The sequence below is a fragment of the Sander lucioperca genome, chromosome 1, assembly GCF_008315115.2.
Source record: "Sander lucioperca isolate FBNREF2018 chromosome 1, SLUC_FBN_1.2, whole genome shotgun sequence".
Taxonomy (NCBI): Eukaryota; Metazoa; Chordata; class Actinopteri; order Perciformes; family Percidae; genus Sander; species Sander lucioperca.
Window position 1 is genome coordinate 12,625,594 of NC_050173.1, and position 23,942 is coordinate 12,649,535.

The 23,942-nt window shown below is 39.9% G+C and overlaps 1 protein-coding gene across 5 annotated transcripts in view; it reads left to right on the top strand.

Annotated features, from left to right (window-relative positions):
• Positions 1-23,399, top strand: part of LOC116048918 (splicing factor SWAP) — a 59,197-nt gene extending 35,798 nt beyond the window's left edge. For 2 of the 5 annotated variants that reach the window (XM_035998923.1, XM_035998935.1), the window contains exons 14-19: positions 1,704-1,900; positions 8,782-9,161; positions 10,675-10,806; positions 11,243-11,383; positions 17,031-17,103; positions 22,647-23,399. In XM_035998923.1, the coding sequence (XP_035854816.1) occupies positions 1,704-1,900; positions 8,782-9,161; positions 10,675-10,806; positions 11,243-11,383; positions 17,031-17,103; positions 22,647-22,712 (989 nt within the window). In that variant the 3' untranslated portion in view covers positions 22,713-23,399. The remainder of the gene's footprint in view (positions 1-1,703; positions 1,901-8,781; positions 9,162-10,674; positions 10,807-11,242; positions 11,384-17,030; positions 17,104-22,646) is intronic. The other 3 variants (XR_004896707.1, XM_035998930.1, XM_035998933.1) reach the window with 3 other exon arrangements.
• Positions 23,400-23,942: the final 543 nt, after the last annotated feature.

Here is a 23,942-nt window from a genome sequence, read left to right on the forward strand (position 1 = left end):
GGCCTAACTTGATCAGATAGCAGGAGAATCAGAGACAGACAGCAGAACGCTAATCTGTATTGATGGTCTGAAAAACAGCCGCACACACTAAATGCGGTTTCTAGTGATAAGTACATGAATCGTTTAGATCACTGCACACATTTCCCAGTGGTTTCATAGTGGTGGTAGAAGACTTCAAATACCAGCATACCTTAAATCAATTTAGACATTCTATTCAGGGAGGATGTTAGAGGTCACTGTCAATATAGATATACTTTCAGTATTCCATTAATAGAGGGACTCACAGAGACTATCATTGGATATTGCAAATGACGATGTGAAAACAATTAAAATGTGAAAGAGGACACTCATAGTGATGCACTTACAGAGAATTATCACCTGAATCTGAAGCTCCCCTCGGCTTTACGAAGCTTTACAGCAAGTTTCAGCTTATTGAATAGCTGTCCGACCCACAACTTTGCTGTGTGGGTTCACTCTCCCCGTTCTCATATACCCCTTTTCGACCAAGGCATTTTGAGTGCTGGTTTAGAGCCAGTGCCTAATCTCGAAACAGTTCTTAGCGTTTCGACAGCTAAAAAACTGGCTCCTATCCATCCATCCATCCCCCCCCCCCCCCACCAAAATGACCAAAAATAACTGGTATTGCATGTTTAACTAATGATTATATTAATTATCAATTTGTCGATCACTTTTTGATCAGTTGCTTAATTGTTATTTGTTGTTTATTAAATGATTAATGAATTAGTTATCAAAATTTACTTCCCTTTATCCCTATTTCATATAATATATTTTTTACTGGACAAAAAAAGTCAACCAAGATTGTCCTTCTGGATTCTGCCTTACTTGACTATTGTTCACACTATAGTCAAATAAGATTTGCCTTGGCAGCTAGCCTATTTTTAACCCTGAAGATATAACAGTAGCCCCAGCGGTTGCATAACTTAAACAACTTGTTTTCCGCAAGCATTTGCTTTATTCTTCACTGCCTTGCCATGTTTTGTCTGCCACACTCATCCTGTTTCCCTGTGTGACCCATCTCATTCTTGTGTTCTCCTTACCTATCTATCCCCCACCTGTCTCTGTCACTGCATCTCCTCATCTCTCAAAACCGTGCATATTTTCCATTTTACTCAGATGTCTGTCTCCTCTTCTCCACCCACATGTTCCCTCCTACTTTGCTGTTTCTGTATAAACCTTGAATTGCATGTAAATTACCCACCACCGGAGACTTAGTCAGGCCTTATCATTTAGAGCAGGAACTTTGTCAATCCACAGCAGCTGAAAACTCAGAAAAATGCTGATCATATCACCTTAGTTAGATGTGACAGTACGAGAGGAAAATTACTCTCAGCATCCTTTATTTCTTGTCTGTCTTTCACTTTTCGTCTCGTCTGTCTCTGATATTTTTTTGGTTTCTCACATTGTCATGTTTCACTCTCTATGCCTCCATTTGTGTCTTTTCTCCTTCTCTCTTTTAGTTCTTTGCCTTCCAAAGACCATTTACTTGTGGTCAGGAGGAAAAAGCTGGATGAGTGAAAAGCAGAGCAAACCACTCTTTCCCGTCTTTTCAATCATGTTCTCCTCCCTCATAGCATTATAACAGCAAAAACAGAAAAGGGACAATGACTGTAATTGTTTTCATCTTCGGCTAACCAGCTAACCATCTCTCACCTGTTTTTACCCTCTCATCTCCCTGCCCTCAGCCAAGCAGAAACTGGAGGACCGTCTAGCAGCTGCAGCCAGGGAGAAGCTGGCCCAGGCATCTAAGGAGTCCAAGGAGAAACAGCTACAAGCGGAAAGGAAGAGGAAGGCAGCGCTCTTCCTACAGACCCTCCGCAGCCCCTTCACTGGGGAGCCTGAGGCCAAGAGAGCTGAGCTAGACTCAGCTGTACATCTTGAGGTAGGTGAATGGCTTATAAAGATGGATCCGTATTTGTCATGTGTTCATGTGTCTGTTTCAAACTAGAGGCTTAACCAAATAACCCTGGCTCAAAGCATGAGTAAATACAAAGGGGTTGAACCCAAATCACAAGCAAGTCCCAAGTTCCACTGAAGTGTCAAGTCTCATGTTGGAACAGGCACAGCATATTATACTGCATTATCTCCAGAGCTAAAACAGTATAAATGAAATAATGCTGTAATGAGACTGTATGCATTTAATGTCTTTCCCATTACTGTAGCTCCCTATTAATCTCTTTAGACCAAATGTCTGCATTCATTTAAAATACAGACATCTTTTAGCAAGATACAATATTCAGCCATTATAAGCATGGAAGCCTCAAGTTGCATTGATGAATCACGGCCTAAGGAGGGTGTAACTTTACACTGTACAGAAAGTGTGTATAACTCCGTTAAAGTATATTATGATAACATGTACACATCACAGTCCTATTGTTGAAAACGCCTCTTTCTATGGATAAAATATCTTGGCTTCTGATGCAATAAGCAACTAATATACATATGCTTATACAATTCCACATTAAAAGAGTTGTTGTACACCTGGCCAATGCAAAGTCTTATCTAAAATATTGTTCCATTGTAATTATTTCCATTACTAACATTTATGTATGTGACGTTGAGACAATACCAAACAGCTTCATGTTTTATTGTAGTGTGGGGCATCATGTCAAGGTATACATAATTTTAGGCCTCTAATATCACAAATGTCATGTAAAGGGAGACTCGTTGCTGCTAGGTGTTGTGAGTTCACTTAATGAACTAACTGCAATAATTTGTCATTGGAATAAAAAGAAGAGTAGCGGGTAATGTTAGAGGAAAGCTTCTTTGTCTACAAGAGCTGCTTTTCCAAGTTGTTTGGCCAAGTGGCAAAATGAAGTGTATGATATGTCATAGAAGATTGTTGTGTGTTATTCCATTGAAATGAAGTTGAACTTAATGTAGACATGGGTTCCATTGATTGCACATTTGCATTTATTTAATCAGTAATAAACTGCCACTTGATATTCAGCTGGAATTAATGGTTCATTTTTATTTGTCAAGGTTGGCAAGCCCACTATTCACCTCCAATATGCAGAAACATTTCATTATACAATTTTAGCACATCGTCTGAAAAAATATTTTGAACCGACATGCGTACAGACTTCACAGACTTGTCAATCCACATTGACATGTCTCCCTGCACATTTTGCATAGCCTACAGCTCTGTGCTGTTAAGTCTTTGGTCATAGTAAAAGTTCAGTAAATAGAATATCATATTTACTACAGCTGGCTCAGTAACCCCACACTAAAACAGCCTTAATCTTTATCTCCAAGTAGAATTTAAAACATGTTGATACCAGATGGCATAATGTGTTCCGTCTTTTCTATGATCGTTCATTATTGATTATGTGCAAATGAAGTCGCAGGCACCTACGGCTGTTGGAACCTGTCTGTGGGCGGCTGTATTAATGGCAGTTTTCAGTTTATGTAACCATGCAATCATATCTTAAGAGATGAATGTCTGGTAGCTGAGGGAATATCTATGAGCAGCTTTAGGCCTGGGCTATGACGGTGTTTGGTGTTTTAAGCCCCCAACGTCATCTTCCAGGCAGCACTGCCTAGAAGGCACTAGGATTAGGCAATGGTTAAGGTTAGTGTTAGGTTTAAGGTTAGGGTTAGGTGCCTTGAGGTCGACGGTCGCAGCGCTGCCTTGAAGTCGACGTTGGGGGCTTAAAACACCATCGAGCGGCTATGACAGCGATTCGAATCAATCATTGTTAAAAAGGGAGGTGGGATTTGTGTGCTGAACAAGTTTATCACTTTACATAATGAAGCCTAGTATCTTTTCGTGTATGTACTGTTTTAAACAAAGACTGACTCAGAGGCAGAGGATTGAATCTTTCCCCAAAATCTTAAAAGCTTTCTTTTGTCATCTTATGATATGTCGTCTTTTTGATTTCATCCCATAGTGTGTTCATGTGAGTTTTCTTAACGCCTAAATGTTGTAGGTGTAAAATTAAACAAAATGTTTAGCTGAGACAGGTGACTTTTTTTTACTGATTTGGACCATTGTTTTTTTTGTTTAATTATGTTTTAAAATAATTAAGTGCCAACCAAACATTTTTTTGGGCATTATAGTATAGTTTAATATTAGCTGAAACTTGTTTCAGTAATTATCAAGAAAGTACCATATACCAGGATTTCTTTGGCAAATGTAAACATATCGCAATTTGAACGGGCACTGCACTAGTTGAATCAATCTTCCTTCCACCAACTTCCCTGGTCTCTGTTTTGGTGCCCCAGAGATAATGCAGGGTATCTCTGTTTTAAAATTATTTTCTGTTGAGTTTTATTATATTGCTGTATTAATGCATATTTTAAAAGCCTTTCTTTTGTCTGTCATATTAAACACAGACAAAAAAGGCTAGAATACTTTATAGTGTAAATAAGACTCAGTGGTGGTCATTTGATGTGTAGATGGCCTGTCCATTTGATGGATGTTTCATGTCAGCTCCTCATGTGAGCCCAACTGACGCATGGATAACTGGCCTATTGCCGGTTGGGCCAGGTGGCAGTGGGCAGGCTCCTGTCACTATTGCGCCAGCTCTGTCACTCTTCTCCAGATGTTTGGTGACTTCTGCATTGGCCATCAGAGCGTACGTACTCTGAAGGAACTACCAACATCCAGGTCATTGGCCTGCCATTGAATAAATGATTGTATGTAGAATGCAGTTAGAGATTGTGAACTTGTGTTGGTTGGTGCCATCTACAAAGTACTGTATGTTAGGGATGAATGATATAGGAAAATAATCTTTATAAAAGTTTTTTATTTTTTTAGCAATATTGTGTTCTATCTTTTGTTTATCACTATACACAAGCAATACATCACTATAATATGGCCAACAACATTGGAGACAGTCAACCAAAAAACTGCTCTTTCATGTAGACTGTTTTCCAGTGAAATGAGATGAGTTGAAATGAAAAACATGTCTTTATTTAGCTAATGTATTAGTAGAATAGTACAATATTATGCCTTGTATCTTCAAGTTCAGCCCTACTATATGTCCCAAAGGACTACCTACAGAGGAATAAAATCAATTTTGATCTAATCAACATTTGTAATTGGTAAACATTGGACAGTCCACGTTAAAAAGAGATTTTCCATCAGGACAGATGGGAGTGCATATGTATGTGAAATGGACAGTAACATGGACAATAACATTAAAAGATTTAAGCAATTTCTTAGAGTACGATGTTTGTTGTTGTTTTTTTTACCCCTTGATTCAGTCAGATGGCACGAGTCGATGGACAGCATTTTGTAAGTTGATGCTGTATTTTGGAAGGTCCCAAAACAGGATGATTCAGTCGTGTAGTACTGTAGGTTTGAGGATGAATGTGAATGCTGATGCCATGTCTTTATAGAGTTGCCAAAATGCGCTGACTTAGATCAGTTGATGTAAGCTTGCCATGTCCCCCTTAGTGCTCATCATGTTGCTTATGCGACAACACTGTGGTAGAGTAAGCTCTCATGAGTGAACAGAACCCAGAGAATATGCTTTACAGGCCTAGACCTTTTTGCATTTGCAAGTAACTCTTTTAGTGATGTGATTCTGTGACTTCACTGTGTCTTGGCACATTTTGGCTCATCATGATCTGTTAAAGGTGGCGCAACTACTGTTTACCCCTACAGGGTTTCCAACAGACCAATATGATATACGTTTGGCAGAGTCTTAAAGGGGAATTCCACAGATTTTACACTGCTTACAGGCATTGGGTCCAACTGCATATGTAAAGGAAAAGTTGTTTAACGCCTTTTGTGACTCCAGAGGGAGCTGAGTGAAATCTGATAAATTGCCTCAAGTGATGTCAGTTGAGTCAACGTCTATTGGGGCTGAAGAAGTTTGCAATGAATCACAAATTTGGGGAGTGTGAGTGTGAAGTTTGAAAAAACTCTCCTCATCTCTGCTTGAGGCTCCAGGCTACATTACCCACTACGAGCACACCTGGATCTCTTGCTTTATGGATAATGAAGGCATCAGGTTTTGACATTGTTGTCAGAAAAGATAGTATTTCAACTTAGCATGTTTCCTTAATATCTGATGGCGCATTGGGGTCATTTTTGGATTTATTACAGTAAATATATTATATATCGGACCTTTAAATGAACTGTATACTCGTTGGTCAGTCAGGCATAGGTGACTTTCATACAAATGTTTCTGAAGTGTTAATTCAGACATGACAGGACAGTTACAGAAAGAGCCCCAGTACTCGGTATGGAAGCGGTGGCAGCGCTGAGAACAGCAACGAATTGGATAATAATGATACAAAGGAATATGAGTCTTCTCCGCTCCCTCACAGGCTGCCTTCAGTGATAGGTTTTAAAACGTATTTTGCAGTCGAACCCTTAATTAATTGCCATTGTGAGCATGTAGAAGGCTAGCCTGCTTCTCACAGTAAATCTCTTAATACATTTTCTCATCAATTTCCTTATTAACTAGATAGAGATTTTCTGCTGCCTAGTCTGTTCAAGGATGTCAGACAGTGGACAAGCATTGAATAAAAATAAATAAATAAATAGTAAAGTTAAGTTGTTTATTCCTATTTATTCATGTGCTGTATGTAAACTGAAAATATAGAGGAAGTGCCGGTTTAATTATAAGTGTGACTGTATGAGCTGTGGTTGTTTGTTAGATTTAATATGAGAGAGAATCCCCCCTCACAATGTAAAATTCTCTGTTTCATAGTTATTAAACTGATTTTGTTTTTCTTTGAGCATGTGGGATAATAATTAAATGATACATTTATAACTGTTTTTAATCAAGCCAAAATATATGTGCGTTCAATCTCTCTCTGAATGTTTCACACTGTGGTGCTGTGTGGCCTGTGCTGTTTCATCTGTGTTGAAAATGATACGGAAATGTGGCCAAGTCCGACCTAGTAAGAATGCCGTCCTGACTTTTAGGTAAAAGGGACTCGGGTAGAAGCTGAAGTTATTAGTTAATTTAAATTACTTCTTATAAAGTAGTATTACTTTTATTATTATTATTTTCTTCTATATTGAGAGAATGCTACTTCTGTGTGTTCCTCCTTTCCTCAGTTTCTCCTCTCCCATCCCAGGACTATAACTTTTTATTGTTACTCCTCTTACTGTCCAAACTTCTGTATCTTGCCAGAGCAGGTGTGAGAGAGCAGATATTTTCTCATCCTGGTGTTGGGATAAGCTTCCCATATGTCAGTCCTAATTTTAAACCAAACCTCACTTCCTATCATTTCATTATCTCTCCCTTAGCCCAGACACTAGATAGTGTGCAAACAGAAAGGTGTAATGAATATTCTTCCTCTCTCTCTTCTTCCCTGCCTGTTTTTAGACACTTATTGATTGTCTTCTGTCGTGAGCACTCTCTCTCTCTCTCTCTTTTTTTCCTCCCTGTACTTCTTTACATTTGCTTCCTACTTTCATCTTCTTTCATCATCATCCTTTACCTCTACTTATTTCTATTCCCTCCGTCTCTCTTTTTATGCTCCACCCATTTCCTACCAATTTTAGCAGATGGTGTCAGAGGTGGGGTGATTGAATTGGAGAGATTGAAGTCACGGCCCACATTCATATCCTTTCTGTCTTTCTTGTTCATCACTTATCACTCCGGCAGTCACATCATTTATGTTAATGTTAGCATATAAAGTATGCCGTTTGATGTCTTTCTTTATCTAAATGCCCTTTTAGTACCATGAATGCATAAATATGTAACATGGGTGGACTGCTTAGACTGCAGGAGCAATCTCAGACCTTACCCTGGCAGATAAAATCTGACCTTGGAAGATTTAGTGTCCACGTTTAATCCGCTGATGGCCTGAAGCCGTCTTTTCAGTGTGAATCCAACAGCAGGCCAATCTAACATGAGCAGACAGACCCACACTGGTGTAATTAGAGGCACTTTGCTGCTGACAGTTGTAACTCAGCGTGAAGCCACAGGGCCTCACTGTGCTGTGCAACCCCCACTTTTTAATCAGCTGAGTAAGGATTTTCTTTTTTTGAATTAAGAATATGAGTAATAATTTCCCAAGACATTGCCTGGCCAGCCAGTTCTGATCCCATGCCCCCTTTAGTGCACATATTTACCCTCTTAAAAAAAAAATCTCCTGATGTACATTTTTTTCCACCACCTTTTTTCGTTGTAGCTACATCTATACTGCTTGATATTGAGAACAAAATGAAGCAAATATAATAATGTTTTTATAATTTATTCTGTTAAACATATTAACCAGTATGTATGTAAATACATATTTATATTTCACAAATACAGGATTAGAAGGAGCACCCAAATTAATTAAAAATCCTATAAGGGGATAAGAAAAACAAACAGTTATATTCTCTACCAGAGAACTGTATTCCCCAGCTTCTCTGTGAACGCTGGTTATCCTTACACTCATATTGAGTCAAATCAATGTTAATTATTTTTTAATTCTTCCAAAACCATCTGAGTTGTATTACCCTGTAACATTGACAAGGATGAACACGAGGGTATTGCATAAATAAATCTTTATACACAGCCAACCTTGTGCATCACCTGCATCTCAGGAAATAGACGGGCCCCCATATTGATTTTCCACAGATGTACAGAGAGATTGAGCATTTGGGAATTCATTCAATGTCCCCAATGTCAAAGATGGAGACTTACATCTTTGACATTGTTATTATACAGTATAATATAATCAATACGTTGTTTTCTTTTTTCTTTTTATCTTTCAACCAATTAAAAAGTGTCCAAATGTGTCGGTCGAAACAATGCCTTCACTGATATTTTTGCTCTCTGTTCTATTCTTGCTACCTTTTGTTTCTAGATGCAAGAAGCCCTTTCTGTCCTGTCTGACCCTGCCCCTCCTCAAGTGTCCTCTGCAGCACCTGCGTATCTTAAGGATCAAAGACCCGCCGCGGAGAACAAAGGAGCCTATCGCAGCAGGGAGGCCCCGTCCTCCTCATCCTCCCACACTACCTCCAGAGGAGCAGCAAGAGATCGAGACCGAGACCGAGACAGAGATAGAGACAGAGACAGAGACAGAGAGAGAGACCGAGACAGGAATAGAGAAAGAGACAGGAACAAAGGGAGGGACAAAGACAAAAAGAAGAAAAAACACAAGAGGAGGTCAAGATCGAAGTCGAGGTCCAGGTCGAAGAGCAAACACTCCCTCCCCAGTGCCTACAGGAGAGCTGGCAGGTCTCGGTAAGACACCTTGGCCGTGTAGTCATTCAAAACTGTCAGTGGCTGGGCTGGGAATCTCTTAAGTATCCAACAAATCAATTTGATCTTGATTCAAGGTGCTGCGATGGGATTACACATGCATTTTCTCACTGTATGAATATGTCATGTTAACTTTTCTGATTCAGCAAGAGCATTGAGTCTTTTAGGATACAAGAGTGCTCAGTGTAGTTGTCCAGCTCAGATCATTATTGGCCTCTGCTGCCGCTCACTACAGACACAGCACCTCTGTAGGAGCACTTTTAATGTCTTCTATTGTGTTGTATGCTGCTTTTGCTGCAGAAAGAAATTCCTTTTGTGGGACAGTAAAGATCTGAACTGATCTTCCTTCTTTGAACTTGTTTTGTAACTGGGAAAAGACCATGATGAGTCAAGAAACAATTTTATTCTGGATAGATACTTACCCAGTTGGAGAAGCTGTGATTGGTACAGCTACTGTTAAAGGTATCAGACATTTATGTGACAGTGCTTGGCACACTGCACCCACATTCGCATGAACAGAAAATAATGTATAATTCTGTCTCTCTATTTCCTGTTATCCTTTCTTTCTCTTTTCATACTTTTTTTAAGAGGATAAAAAAGGGTAAATGTGAAGTGAATGAAAGAAACAGTTGCAGGGGTAAAAGATGAAGAATGAAAAAGGGAGAAATAAAAGAATGTATGAGCAAGAACATTTAAAGAATTAACTTGAGTGAGGGGCTGAGAGGAAGTGATCAATGGCAGAGAGACGGCACGTCTTTGTTTGTGCCGTTTATCCGTCAAAGAGGCAAATATTGACCAGGCAGCTTTGTTTAGCCACCCCAGCACAGGCTGAAGTTAACTTGGCTTGGCTGTCCTTTCCTTTCTGGCTGTGGTTTTAGATAAGGGGTATGATTTCCTTCTCTAACCTTGCTATTTCATGTCTGTAAATGACATGCATGTTCTGCATATTAGCCAGTGCAGAGAGTTAATCTAGTCCTACTCTGTACGCAAAAAGTGAATTAATACTATATTATCCATGAATATTTAATACTGATTTCTTTTCAGACTAGTTTAGAAAAACAGTATTTACATATTTAGAGTCCATGTGATATAATATGTAATAAGTAATTTAGTAAGTAAGTAATTATAAGTAATTCACAGAATTACGATGTTTTGTCCTGTGGCCCAGTTGCACTGTATTTAGAATGTTTTTAACTGCTTTAATGGGAATTGTGCCACATTGATGTCATCCAATGGGCTAATAGAATCACTTCAAACCTGACTCATACCCTCACTGGCTAGTCTGGGTTTCAAGTCCCTTGAAAAACCATCCTGATAGCTTGCTTTATTTCTTCCTCTTGAGCGTTACCTCTGTCACCGTCTTATCACTCTCTTTTCACACTCCTCTGTTCTTGCTCTTCATTTCAAATGCATCACCTCATCTACCATGCTCCGTCTTGTGTGATTGAATGGCTTCTCCCCATCTTACACTTTCTTTGTCCTCCTGTCTGGCCAGATCCCGCTCACACTCCCCGGGGAGAAGGGACAGGAGGGGCCCCTCATCGGAGAGGAGACGTGAAGAGAGAGAGCGGGAGCGCCATCATCCCAGCAGCAGCTGCAGCCTGCCCAGGGGGCATTCCCGATCCAGGTAGACCTAACAGCAGGGGTCATTAGTCTGGTGGGACGAAGAATCACGCGTCTCCGCGTACAGCTGAGTTTATTTTATCACTGAAAACAATACTTATTGAAGTGTCAAGGCAGACACTTCCATAATAAGGTGTTCGGTCTTGATAATACGGTGTGTATATCTACTATACATTGAGCAATGTTTTAGATTGTGTCTTTAAGAGTAGATTTAGCCAACATACCTACAAGACAGACATTTAATTCCCAAACGACCACTGATGGAAACTGCAACGGACAGCTTGCATTTGCATGAATTTAAAGTAGGCCGTTGCTGAATACACAAGCGCTGCCTTCAGACAGTATCCCACGCCCTTGATATATTGTGTATTGTGTTGTGTTACTGCCTGAATCTGAAATGTTTTAGTTCCTGCTCTTCCCTTTTTACTTTTGTCTTCCAGGTCCCCTCCTGACAAAAGGAGGAGCTCCTTGTCATCCTCAGGACAGCTGCAAATTGTGGGTTCCTCTTTCTCCCCATATTCCTCACCCGGCAGAGTTTTGTCCCCATCAGCTAGCCCCGCCTCCAGCCTGGCTCACTCCAGGTAACCCCTTACAAGCCTGTCAATCAAACAGCTAAGCACTTAGATTGCTTTCCCAGTTATTACTGAAAGTCTCTTCACTAAAGAAACAAAAGGTTGTTTGGGAGGACTTAAAGCCGACGACTTAGATGATTGATATCATATACACTCCTTTTGCCTTTAAATGTGTCTGATATAGACCAATAAATTGTTGCCTTCAGGTCTGTGAAGCTTCCGTGTCTCATAAAACAAACAGCACTTCTAATAGTTCAGTTCTTTAGCTGTTGGCTATTATAGCACCCTGTCAAAACTGTGCTGATACACTCTCAAAGACCAAACTGAAGATGACGCCCAGTTAATTTCCTCTTTAAAGGCTTTTGACAAAGACAAACTATTTACTTAGAACATGTTTTTACTGTTATTTCTGTAATTGAGTCTAAAGAATTGACCTTTCGTTAACCCCTCCCCTGAACAATGATTGTCCTATCATGTTTACCAACCTTAACTAGGCACAGCAGGCCTGTCAAGCTTTGGATTTCTCCAGGACTCCAGCCAAACTTGTTACCCGTGATAGAGATACGTTATCAAATATTTGTCCTCAACCTAAAAGAATTCAAGTGAAACATAGTGTTAAATATGAATATGAATAGGTAGCTACAGCTAAAAAGATCTGCCAGCGAAAGTTGTCATCCCAATTGTCGGATAGTCGCCAGCTAGCAATGAGAAGCCTACAATTATCTACCCCCGTCTGAAATCAAGCACCCATTATTTCAAGAAATGACAAGAGAAATAAAAAAGAATTCTGGTCACTGCCTTTGAACACTGCATATTTGCTGTTTGCCAAAATGGAATGGTTGTCAGGTGTAGCTGCCGTAACTAAGGAGTATTGGAGCCTAGCAACCAGTCAATTATTGTATACGCTGGATCATTAATGCGCTGCTTTCCCATCCAGAATTCCAGACACTGCTTTAGAATGATCCATATATATGGTCCTTTAATTTCATGCCATCATTAGACAGTAGTATCATCCAGAAAGATGTGTTGACTACAACTGTAATACTAGCTTTGTGAAAATGAAACTCCAGTGGGTAAAACAAAACTCGGGCCTTGTTCGTGGTGTCCAAGAAATTCTAAATCCGATATGAATGGGAGAGACTTAAGTATTAAATCTAAAGAGCCAGTAATATAAAGGCTTAGAGCCCAACATCTTTCAGCTTTGAGGACGTAAGGCACAAAGGCCTTCTTGGCAACGGACACAATCTCTTCTAAGGTCTTGGGGTTGTTTGTTTGCTGTTTAAAATATGTCCAACAAAGAAACAATTAAAGCGGCATACATTAACTTCTGAATATTAGAGGACAAAATGTAGGGCTACATGGACAAAATGCAAAATGAACTTGCAGTTAAATCACTCCCTACCTTCCCCTCCCTCTCTGTTCCCAAACAGAACATATGCCCAGTGTACAGTAGGAGCTGAAGTAGGGCAAGCCATTTGCAACACGAGCGAATCATTCCTTTTGTATGCACCAACAAAGAAATGAGTCATGTGTTAAACATAACAAGTGAAACGGTACCTAGTTTACTGAAAGTGGTTGGTGTAATTCATTAATTTTGCGTCAAATTTACATTTAGCTAGAACTCCATTATTTATTTATTTTTTTGTACCTAATCCAGCAGCATACTCCATAAGAAAGGAGCTGTGTGCAGAGACTTTTTGTACAATCTGGAGTGGTGAGCGAACCGAGGACTGAAGCAGAGCTCGTCATCACTCCAGCAAAGATCATAAGAAAGCTTGAAAGTTAACAGGCTGCTGCAAAGGAACATAGACATGCTGCCCTTCATATTGCATTGGGTCAAATCACTGCAAGCAAATGTCAATGTAAATTCATACAGCTCTAAAATCTTTTCACATATTGAAGCAATTAACTTCGCCAGAGCAGCAGTGTCAGATGTTATATTGGAAATGCATTTCAGTAAAATCGATTTGTAGGTGCCTAAATGTCACTGATATGTCATGCATTAGGTGAAGGAGTCTCAGAACATTCATATTCACATTCTCAAAATTCTTACATTACATTACATTTCTTTGGGCAGTCCTCAGTTTTAGAGCTTGTTTAGTTTGGCCGGTATACACCATACTGCAGGGACATTTCAGTGTATAGATAACATGAGTGCTACTTAACGACTGGATTTTAAATTTCTTCCCAGTGCGTGGTTGTGCAAGCCCCTTTGAATCAGTGGAGTAAGAGCAGTGAGCACACGATAAAAGCCGACAGGAGGAAATGATATCCAAGGGGACAATAGAGGTTTTTTTAAGTTGCGTGCACGTCCGAGTGAAGTTACTGGGGGTTTGGAAAAGATATCCCTCGTAAAAGGAACCTTTTTGTAGGACGTGTCTAGGGCTGTCCTCGACTAACGAAATTCTTAGTCGACTAACACTTATATGATTTTGTCGATTAATCGATTAGTTGATGTAATCGACAGAGCTGTGCTCTTTGAGAGGTGGTTAAGACTAGAAAAGCACAATATAAATGTAGTTAATTAACCATCTGTAAAACTGACTTTCTCCACAATTAATCCTGCAAAAGCACCACTTTAAATCTTGTGTTTACCAGAAATGTGCCCATAAGTTTCTTGGAAATGAGTAATTAAGCATGAATAAGCATAAAAAATGACTTATCAACTAAAGAAATCTTAGTTGACTAAGACCAAAACGACCGATTAGTCGACTAATCGACTAAGAGGTGGCAGCCCTAGACGTGCCAATGTTTAAGTATTGTTTGTTTTATCTGCACAGATGCTGGAAGTTTGGGCTTTTTGTCAAAACAGGGAATGTCTATCTGTGCTCATTGCTCTCTGATAGGCTGACTCTATATATGTAATAGCATTCCTTTAGTTCATCATCATCCTCACTACAGTGTCAGCGTAGCACGAGAAATGAGGTTCCGTGAGTGATTACTGTAGACTCTGAGGAGCGTGTTTTTGCTGCTTGGTTTTTCGAAAGATGTTGGTTTTCATTCTGAAAAAAAACAAACAAGTACTGACACCCAGTACCTGACTATCTCTTAAAGCAATTTTTAGACAGGAATGGATATACAGGATTGAAAATGAATGTTTCTCCCCACAAACCCATTACAAGGCAAGAGTATGAGGTGGCAAAGGACCTTCACATGGCTGTGTGTTATGACTGCAAGAAATATTTCCTTAAATATTTTAAAAAGGTTCATGGAGAGAATAATCTCAGTCAAGGTTGACCAAAAATCCTTGGGAGTATTAGCCAGGGGTTTATAAAGATGATGTGATGAGGGTGCCCAGATAGCTCAGTTGGTAGAGCAGGTATATGCCCATATATAGAGGTTTACTCCTTGACGCAGTGGGCCCGGGTTCGACTCCGACCTGCGGCCCTTTGCTGCATGTCATTCCCCCTCTCTCTGTTTCCTTTACACATTTGTTGTTTTCCTAAACCCGACACGGTTGTTCTTTTCCTAAACCCAACCCACGTGTGACGTTCCTAAACCTAACCGTAGCCTTGCAATAACACGTAGCCTTGCGATAACACGCCACATGGCACTTTCTAAAGCCACGTGGCGTGTATGTTTATGCTGTGACGTTGCAGACTGCCATCCGCTGTACAGAGTGTAGACATACACGCGGATAGCTCAAAATGCGTACAGATAACACGCCACTTGGCTTTAGGAAAGTGGCGTGTATGTTCACGCAAAGTCATATCACGTTGCAAACTGTCGTCAAAGGTCGTGAGCTCATTGGCATTGCATTTAAGGTCTTTTGCAATATTCAAAATGTCTGTGGTGTCACCCAGAAAAGAAGGTAAAGTGCTAACATATGTTAAAAAATAAAATGTTTAACAAATTGAGGTACCATTAACATAGGCTAATAATATAGTTCTCAAAGGAGGAATTTGGAGGGATTTATGTATTGATGTCATCTGTCAGGTGTCAGACAAAAGGCTGTCGATTCCATTATCATATTAAGGTGGCATAATAACATTAGACCCTCCTTTATCAGTAGAGCGAAGGACCACATCTTTTCTTTTTTCAAGTTCATCTCGACAGGAGTAGCCAAACATTTGCCAAATCATTTTCTACTAACTGGCCATAGGTAACTTCTGTCTTGATGCATATCTCTTTTTTTTGTCCATGTCAGTCATACAGTGTATAATGCCTCCAAACAACGTCAGTTGCTGCACCTTATTAAAAGCTCTTACTATAGACCGTGTGCACCAGATCTCATCTTTTCGGGTCATGTCATGCATTAGCTTTTGTAAATCACTTACACACACTGAGTGACCACAAAAATGGAAACACCTGGCCAAATGCAATGCAATCCAATAGCCCTGCCGTATCTTATACAATGAAAACTCTGTTCGTTAACCACCAGGGACTTTCATAGTTTCCATAGTTTTGGTCATCATTCTCATATATATATTACTTTTCATTCCCTGTAAGAGGGAAATAACTCTGGAAGGATCATTAACTAAAAGCTCACAACAATGTGAAATAAACTGCAATGGCAGTTGTCAGATGTTATAAAAGATGTATATTAGTAATATACATCTTCATTTACCTCCGTAATTTACGGATGAATGAAATGCGTCATCCTTCCTCTGTTTATCCACTATTCTCTCCCAAAGTTTCCAAATACAAGCTGTTAGATTTTGAGGAGCCATTTTATGTGGTTTGTAAATCAATACCAATGCATTTTTTTAATGTTCATTTGTGGAACTCATTCAAGGAATGTTTAGCAACTAGGTAGCAGAAGGTGTGTTTGTGAATCTTTCATTTGTGGAACCTAGAACTTTTAAATAACTGATGTTTTCCCCAAAAACATTTCTGAATGATGACATGCCATGGAAATATGTGTTGCTTGTACAAACATAAAAGCATCTTTTTGTGCAGGGACAGTTTGCTTATAGCTAATGTATTTCATTAACCACAGTTTCATGCTTTTAAAAGCTTTTTTTTGTCCGACACCACCAGCATATCAGCCAGGCGATGCCCTTTGTCAAGGCCAGAATGCTTTTATTTCTTTTATTCTTTGGAATTTTCAGAGAGCACAATTATTAGAGAGGTCACATAAGCAGAATCATTCCAGAAGATCATTGGCTTGTTTTTCTTGTTGGATGGATCTAGAGCAGTGTACCATCTTAATCCCAAATTGTGTATTTAAAAGGGTGTAATACCCAAGATTGACTGGCATACACAGATTACCAAATTGTCCAAATGTTTTCACTGGACCAAAGTTGTAAAACTCCATAACATCAGCAGCAACAGTAGTCTGTTCTGCAGTTTCTTGTCACCCATGTTGAATCAACTTGATGTACATTACTTTTTCTATTTTAAAAATCTCTTGATGAATTATGAAATGTTAGACAGTAGAGAGATTAAAAGCTTTGGCTTTAAGCTGAATCTGAGGCCTCTGATTTTGGCACTTTTGCTGTAATTATTTTTTATTTATTTTTTTTCAGGTCACATACCATTCCTTTTTCTCTTCCCTGTCCTCTCTCTTCTACAGCCCTTGATGTTTCTCCAACTTTGAACATTTTAGAAGATTATATGAATATTGTATAGCTTCTGCTGTTGACATGATTGGTTTTCTCTTTTTTTTCTCCATCTCTCTCTCTTCTTTGTCTCTCTCCATCCATTCTCTCTACAGGGGTGGTTCTCTGGAGAAAGACAAGGCAGTGGCCTCATCCATAGTATCCTCTGTTCAGTCCAAAATAACACAGGTATTGTTCATTGCTTTTATCCCAAATATGTCCTCTGCTGAACTTTACAGCCTACCGAATACAAGTACTGAGTGTCTTTCCATCATGCAAAGAGGGACGGAAAGTGCTGCCTGGTTTTTGACTAGGGCCTTCTTGGAAAGAAATGTTACTTGAATTCATTGTATTGTGCATGTATTCTATCTCCACGTTCTACTTCATCATATGTTTGTACAACACATCCATGCCTTATATTAAGCTTAATTTGTTTGAACCTTGAAGAACTATCCGTCTTATCTTTAGATTTAGAATTGGTCTAGCGGTACACCTTTCTCATCTGCATCTTGGAAGATTAGCCAAACTGTGATGTAAAGTCATTTTCTGCCACTCAGGTGCTAAAGTTATAGCTTGTATGTCAAAATGAGGAACACATTGCACCTGCAGTAAAACATCCTTAGTAAATTTGAGCTTGGCAGTTAATCATTGACCACAGTTGTCATCCCGATATGAATTTTCATATAAAAACAAATATCAAATGACAATGTGAAGCAGGTCACTCGTATTGATGAACCTACAGAGAATTATCACCTCAATCTGCTTGTACCTGCTTAGTAGGGGTGTGCAATTCAAGCTCTACCGATTGAAAATTGATTCAAATAATTCCAAAAATCTAATTGACTTTTTTTATTCATTTTTTTTTATTGTATGTCTACTGCAATCACATGGGAAAAGTAACTACATTTACATACCGTGAATCGTTTTTTTAATCGAAAATAGTTTTTGAATCGAATCTTGAGCCTAAAAATCGATATTGAATCAAGACATTTTCTGAATCGTGCACCCCTGCTGCTTAGCACCACACAGCAGACAGCCACAGTTAGCGACTAGCCGGTGAACATAGTGGAGCACTTAGCGGCTACACAGCCAGATATTCTTCTCAAATTGGTAGACACCAAAAACAGAGCTAAAAGAGAGTGAATGTTGGACTTGCATACGTCAGGTGGCCAGAAACACAATTCCAATTGAATGCTAAAGTTGCTCTGTAACTGCTGGATGTGTAAATAAGCAACTGTTTGCTAACACGTTCGCCATATCTACTCAAAAGGGGATATATGTCAGCGTTGTGTTCACTACTTGTTTCTGCTGCCCCCAAGTGGCCATAAAATCAGTTATTGCAGGTTTAAAAAAACACTAAAGGGATGATGTTATTGACTTAATAACTACCATTGTCGTCAGCAGCTCACAGAAGCCACGGTCTCCCATTGAGTGTAAAGCTTGGCTTGTTCAGAATACGATCTCATATTGTACTAAAATAGTTCACTGAAACGTGTTTCTGAAAACATTTTAAGCGAGAAATAGGCCATGCAGTTGCTGAATCTGTCTTCATTTCAGATCGACAAAGGTCAGTTTAAAAGATTTTCGTCAGATTTTGAGAGACTCTAGACACGCTCATTCCGCTCCTCGTTTCCGGGTTAGCACTCTACCAATCAGATGGGTCATTTGAGTCCGACTGCCGGCAGTGCCCGCCCCGCCGATTACACATGTCAAATCGGCCAAAATAAAGGCAGACGGCCCCTCGGACGGCCAACGGCACGGAACACACCGAACAGACTCGAGTCACTGACCTCGCCAGACTGTCCAACGGCCGATTATCGGCTCTGTATGTCCGGGCCTTTAAGGAAAGCATATCCACTTCCATCCATAACATTGCAGCAATCAAACTCCAGGCTCTGCATGCAGCCACTTGGTATACCAACTGTCAGAAGGACAATGCATCGTGTATTGTATGTGCCACATCTGTGAGACATTAAATGTAGCTAAGGGATGGGCTGTCTCTATTTAGTTGATCCATGGAGCATTGCGTTCCTTATTTGGGTGTTAGAGCTCAAAATAAATGGAACACCACGTCTGTAGAAGTGGTACACACACGTTACTCACAATGTAACCTCACACACCAATAAATCCGGACCCTAGGACACATTCTCCCTGTTCCACCCTGTTTAAAATGACAATGTCCAATTTATGGCTGTTGATCATGCTGCTTTCAGAAGTGCACCTTAATCAAATGCATGCACACACACACCAGTTCTGAAGGGAGAAATATGTTGAAGGATAGGCATAAAGCTATAAGCTGAATAGATGACAGGAAGAAAAGTGTGCATATCACTAGATTGATTTAAAAAAAAAAAAAAATAGGAACTCTGTGTCACTGCTTTCTCCTAAATGAGCAAAAAGGCTCCAAAGTGCTGTCTATACAAGCCAATTTGAACTCCAATCAGTTATCATCAAGACGAACACACACTGTTTTCTCTTCAATTTACTTGTTTTTTTATTATTTGTGTCTGGCTTGCCTCTCTCCGCCAACACTTCAGAGCAATATTGTGTATACTGTTCATTCAGTTGATTTTGACTGCTGTGGAAGCATCCCCGCAGACTAATTTCAAAATCAATTACCCTTGATTTGTCAAAAGTCTTAAATCAATTCCAAGATGAAAGACCTCCCAGTAACTGTCTCACCTCTTAAATCATATGTGTTTATTTACATTTTCATCTTAGATCACCATCTTTGATATATTATGCTGAAATTTCAGTTTCATTTCTGCTTGCATAAGGTGATGCAATATTTGTTGAGTATTGATTCTCATGCAACCTGTGTGCAACTACATGCGTTAAAGGTAGAGAGCAGGGCCCGGTGTGTATGTATAGACCTTAAATGTGAACTGTAGCCTCTGAGATATTTAGTAACTTTCTTATTCAGCACTGGACGTATAAAACCTGTGGTGTTCTACCTACAAGAAAACCAGGGTTGAATGTAGAGAGTCTAGGCCAGAATCCAAGAAGCATTGGGACTCAAATTAATGGAGGTCAATAGAGTGTGAATGGAGAGGCAACAGTGACTATTTTGTGGACACTGTTAATACTCACACAGAATTTTGAATGTTTTCTCTCCTCTGGCCATGGGGGGGTGTGTGTGTGTGGGGGGGGGGGCGGGTGCGGGTGTCCGGTGTTTAATCCCCACATGCACCACAGATACAAAACAACACATTTCACATCTCTTGATGCTTCAACAAAAACATTGTATTTCTTTCTCTCACATAATCAAACGCAACTTCTTCTCCTGCCTTCATCTCAACATACGCACGCAAGCAAACTCGTGAAAACATGCTGTTCGCTGCTGCTGCAACATGCACAGATTCACAACCACTAACTACTTATACCCCATCTGTGATGTTTTACAAACCCATATTGAATAATTCAACACATTCTCATCTGCCTAATGGTCTCCTCTTCCCTGAGGGTTCCTGGTTGCTATTCGCCTCAACCCGTCAAACCCGTCTCTCCTCCTGTTTGCCTTTGTTCCTCCATCTTCTCTCTCCTCTCCTTCTCTGCTTTACATTTGCTGTGTGTTACTCCGTTTGAGAGTAGCTTTTAGACCTGCGTTGGGTCTTTTTTTAACATTGTAGTATTTTGTTTTTGAAATTCATTTTTGATGTAGAACATTGTGTGTGTTTACTTTCTTTTTAAAAGTTAAGATAACGGAAAGGCTAGGTCCAATCTACTGTAAGCTGTCTTCAAGCATGATAGCAGATGAAGCGAAAAGTTGTGGAGAACTTATCCCAGGGAGGTGTGTGAATTGCTGTGTGAGATGAAGACAAAACTGAAGATGTTGCATAGCTCCCTCGAGATATTACAGTATATTATAGTGTTATTGTTAAACTTTGCAGTGTGGGTATGTTTGCAGTTAGAAGAAAATCTGTGTGCAGCAAATCATCTTGTGTATGTGATGCAACCTGCTTTAAAATATTCTAAAAGTTCTGTAATTTCAGCCTGGACTAAGGCTAGTTAAGTTCTCAGTAAGAGTTTCCATCACATTTAAATATTTTACTGCTAACTTGCTGTGATGCAATAGAAGATCAGTGTTAAGTATGTTGTTTCTTGTGGCCGGGTTGGCTCAGTGGTAGAGAAGGCGCACATATACTGAGAGGTTTATGCCTCGACGCAGAGGTCCAGGGTTTGAATCCGACCTGTGACAATTTCCTGCATGTCTTTCCCCTCTCTCTCACCTAGCTGTCCTATCGGATAAAGGCGGAAAAAAGCCCAAAAAATAATCTAAAAAATATATACAAGTATGTTGTTTCTTAGTCAGGCTGAGCAGTCAGCGATGGGTTTGGATTAATTATGACATAAGGAATATTAAGGTCAACATCCTATGCATTGTTTAATGGAATTCGCTGTCAGTGAGCTTCATCCTTTTTTAGTATTATGTAACCAGAGCTGGCTATTCCCCGTGTGTGACAGCTGTACTGTAATGTGACTTGTGATGATCTATTGATGTAATGCAATGCAACTTTCATTTGCCAAGACAAAAACGCAACTGTCGTTTGAACAACTTTCCATTCAGTTGTTAATAATTTGGAGCATTGTTTGTTTGTCACATCCGTGGAACACTTCTTTGTTTGTGTATATTGGGATACACCAGGGTTTAGAGAGTCACAGCCTTTTAAGGGATTTGATATGACAGCTCCGTCCCTCCTGTGATTACAGCTGTTAATTTTTCTTGTCTGTCAGAAGTGCTCAAGGGTGGATATTTGTCCATGCGTGTATGGATCACACTTGGGATGCAAATTAACACTTCCTATTCAGCAGTGCAAGGATTTGCCCCCTGGTCAGTAAAATTAACATTTCTACCTGAAGAGGGAAGGAATGGAAATTGCCATGTTGGCAGCTCCCTACTTGCTACAATCTACTTTATATATTCCTCTGTTTAGACCCTTTTATCTACAAAAAAAAAATGTTTTTCCTATTAACCTGTTAACATTATACATTTAGTTTTGGCCACTGAGTAGGTTCTCAGCTCAGCTGCTGAAATAGAGGGTTAGGTGACTAGATATTTTGAGGATATGGGGCGGAGGTGACACTTACAGGTATCACCCTGTACGTAACATAAATCATATGTTTAAAAAATGTATTAAGGAATTCCTGACGGCTCGAGGGCAGGAAGCACACTCCAAAACAAGTCTTGAACAGGATATAAACCCTAGGAGGTGGCTCATGGTGGAAAACCTAAACAATAAGCTAAAAGCATCTGAAAGCTGCAGAGTGGGGAGTTGATTCCCAGTTGGAACAGCATTACTAGAAGCTCTTTCACACTACAGGGAGTAATTTAATTTAATAGTAATAATACAATGAATGTTTCTTCATCAGTTACTTCAAAATACGATAATTTGCTCACTGCATTTCATCCAATGTTTTGGTCCCCAGGTTAGTTGTTTATTGTAGATCAATTGGAATTTTCATAGCAGTTCTTTAAGTCCAACCAAAGCAGAGTAAATGTATTGGTGCAGGATTTAGAGCCACTGCTGGCTTCAACAACACACGCAATCTGATATAAATGTCCTTCAAGCCCTCATCATGCTGCCGGTTGCTGTAACCCCCCCATTCAACGGTGTTGTTATGTCTCGTAGATCTCGCTTTAAGTTCATTTTTAGTTATCCAAAGACCGAAAAATATGTGAGATGTGTAGCACGTTAAACTCATCTTTCTCTTTTTGTCTTCTCTGTTTTCAGGATCTGATGGCCAGAGTGCGAGCCATGCTTGCCACCTCCAAGACCTTCCAATCTCCCAATTCCTAAAGATAGGGCTTGGCTTCCTACTGGCCACGGCAACCTCTGCCAATCAGCGAGCGTCATTCTCCGATTTCCTGGAGATTTCTTTGGCCTGGATCTGTTTCATCTCCCTGTGTTCATCCTCGATTTATGATAGCATCTTGATTTGAGCGTTGTCAGATTCAGTTGGGCTACGTTGTGTCTTCTGCAGTGTTGTAAGAGTGATGTAAAGGCACTCATTAAGCTGAAATATCTGGTGTCACACCTGACCTGAGAAAAGAGCTCATCAGTTCGGAGAGCATGTCAGCAGCTGGCATGTTTTGGAGCAAATGTGGAAATAAATCCATACGTTATGTTGCATCCTGTTTTAAAACTCTACTTCTCTCCCACATGGTGACAGTCATTCTTTGCAGCATTACGTAAAGCTGCTGGAGGTCTGTATTCTCTCTCCTTCTATGAAGGGTTGTGTTGTTTTGATAAATTCAATTCTCTCCTCCCTCATCTACTATTCTCTGCTGTTTTCCCTCTTATTTTCGCCCCCAGCTGTCTTTGCTCTCCGGCACGTCTGCTTGAGAAGCCCTTTTCATTTTCTACCCTGTCCCTCAGCTCTAGTGCGTGGTCTTTTACTTCTGTTCCTGGTTTGTACTATAATGGAATTTAATGCAGAACAACTTTGTAATCCAAACTGTCAATAAAGTTTCAATTATGATTTAATTGTGGCTCTGATTTCTTTCCTTTATATCCTTTTGGATCTATGTGTGCAAAAACACAACTTGCATGGTTAAATAGTTGAAACTCTCTTTAGAGCAACAGACTCAGCTCCCAGTTCTCCTCTTCACCGTCCATTATCTGGGATACACTGATAAGACAGAAGAATGTTTACTTCCCCCAAACCTTCACCTCCGTTGACTGTACTGAGTTTACCGTCGCACCAACATTGCTGATAAACCCAACAAACATAACTGCTGATCGGCCGATATCCTTCGAGTGTCTGCTGCCGCTGAGATGGCCTTTAAACCAATTTCTGTATCCTGGCAGTTAAACCAGGTTACAGAAATATTTTGTAGACTAGTACAAGCTCATGAGGGATTAAATGTTTTGAAAGATAGTCCTTTCAGGGCCATCCAGAGCCTTGAGGACTATGGTTAACTGCTCCTCAGATCTCTGCAGGGTAAATCCAGACAGCTAGCTAGACTATCTGTCCAATCTGAGTTTTCTGTTGCACGACTAAAACAACTTTTGAAAGTACACATGTTC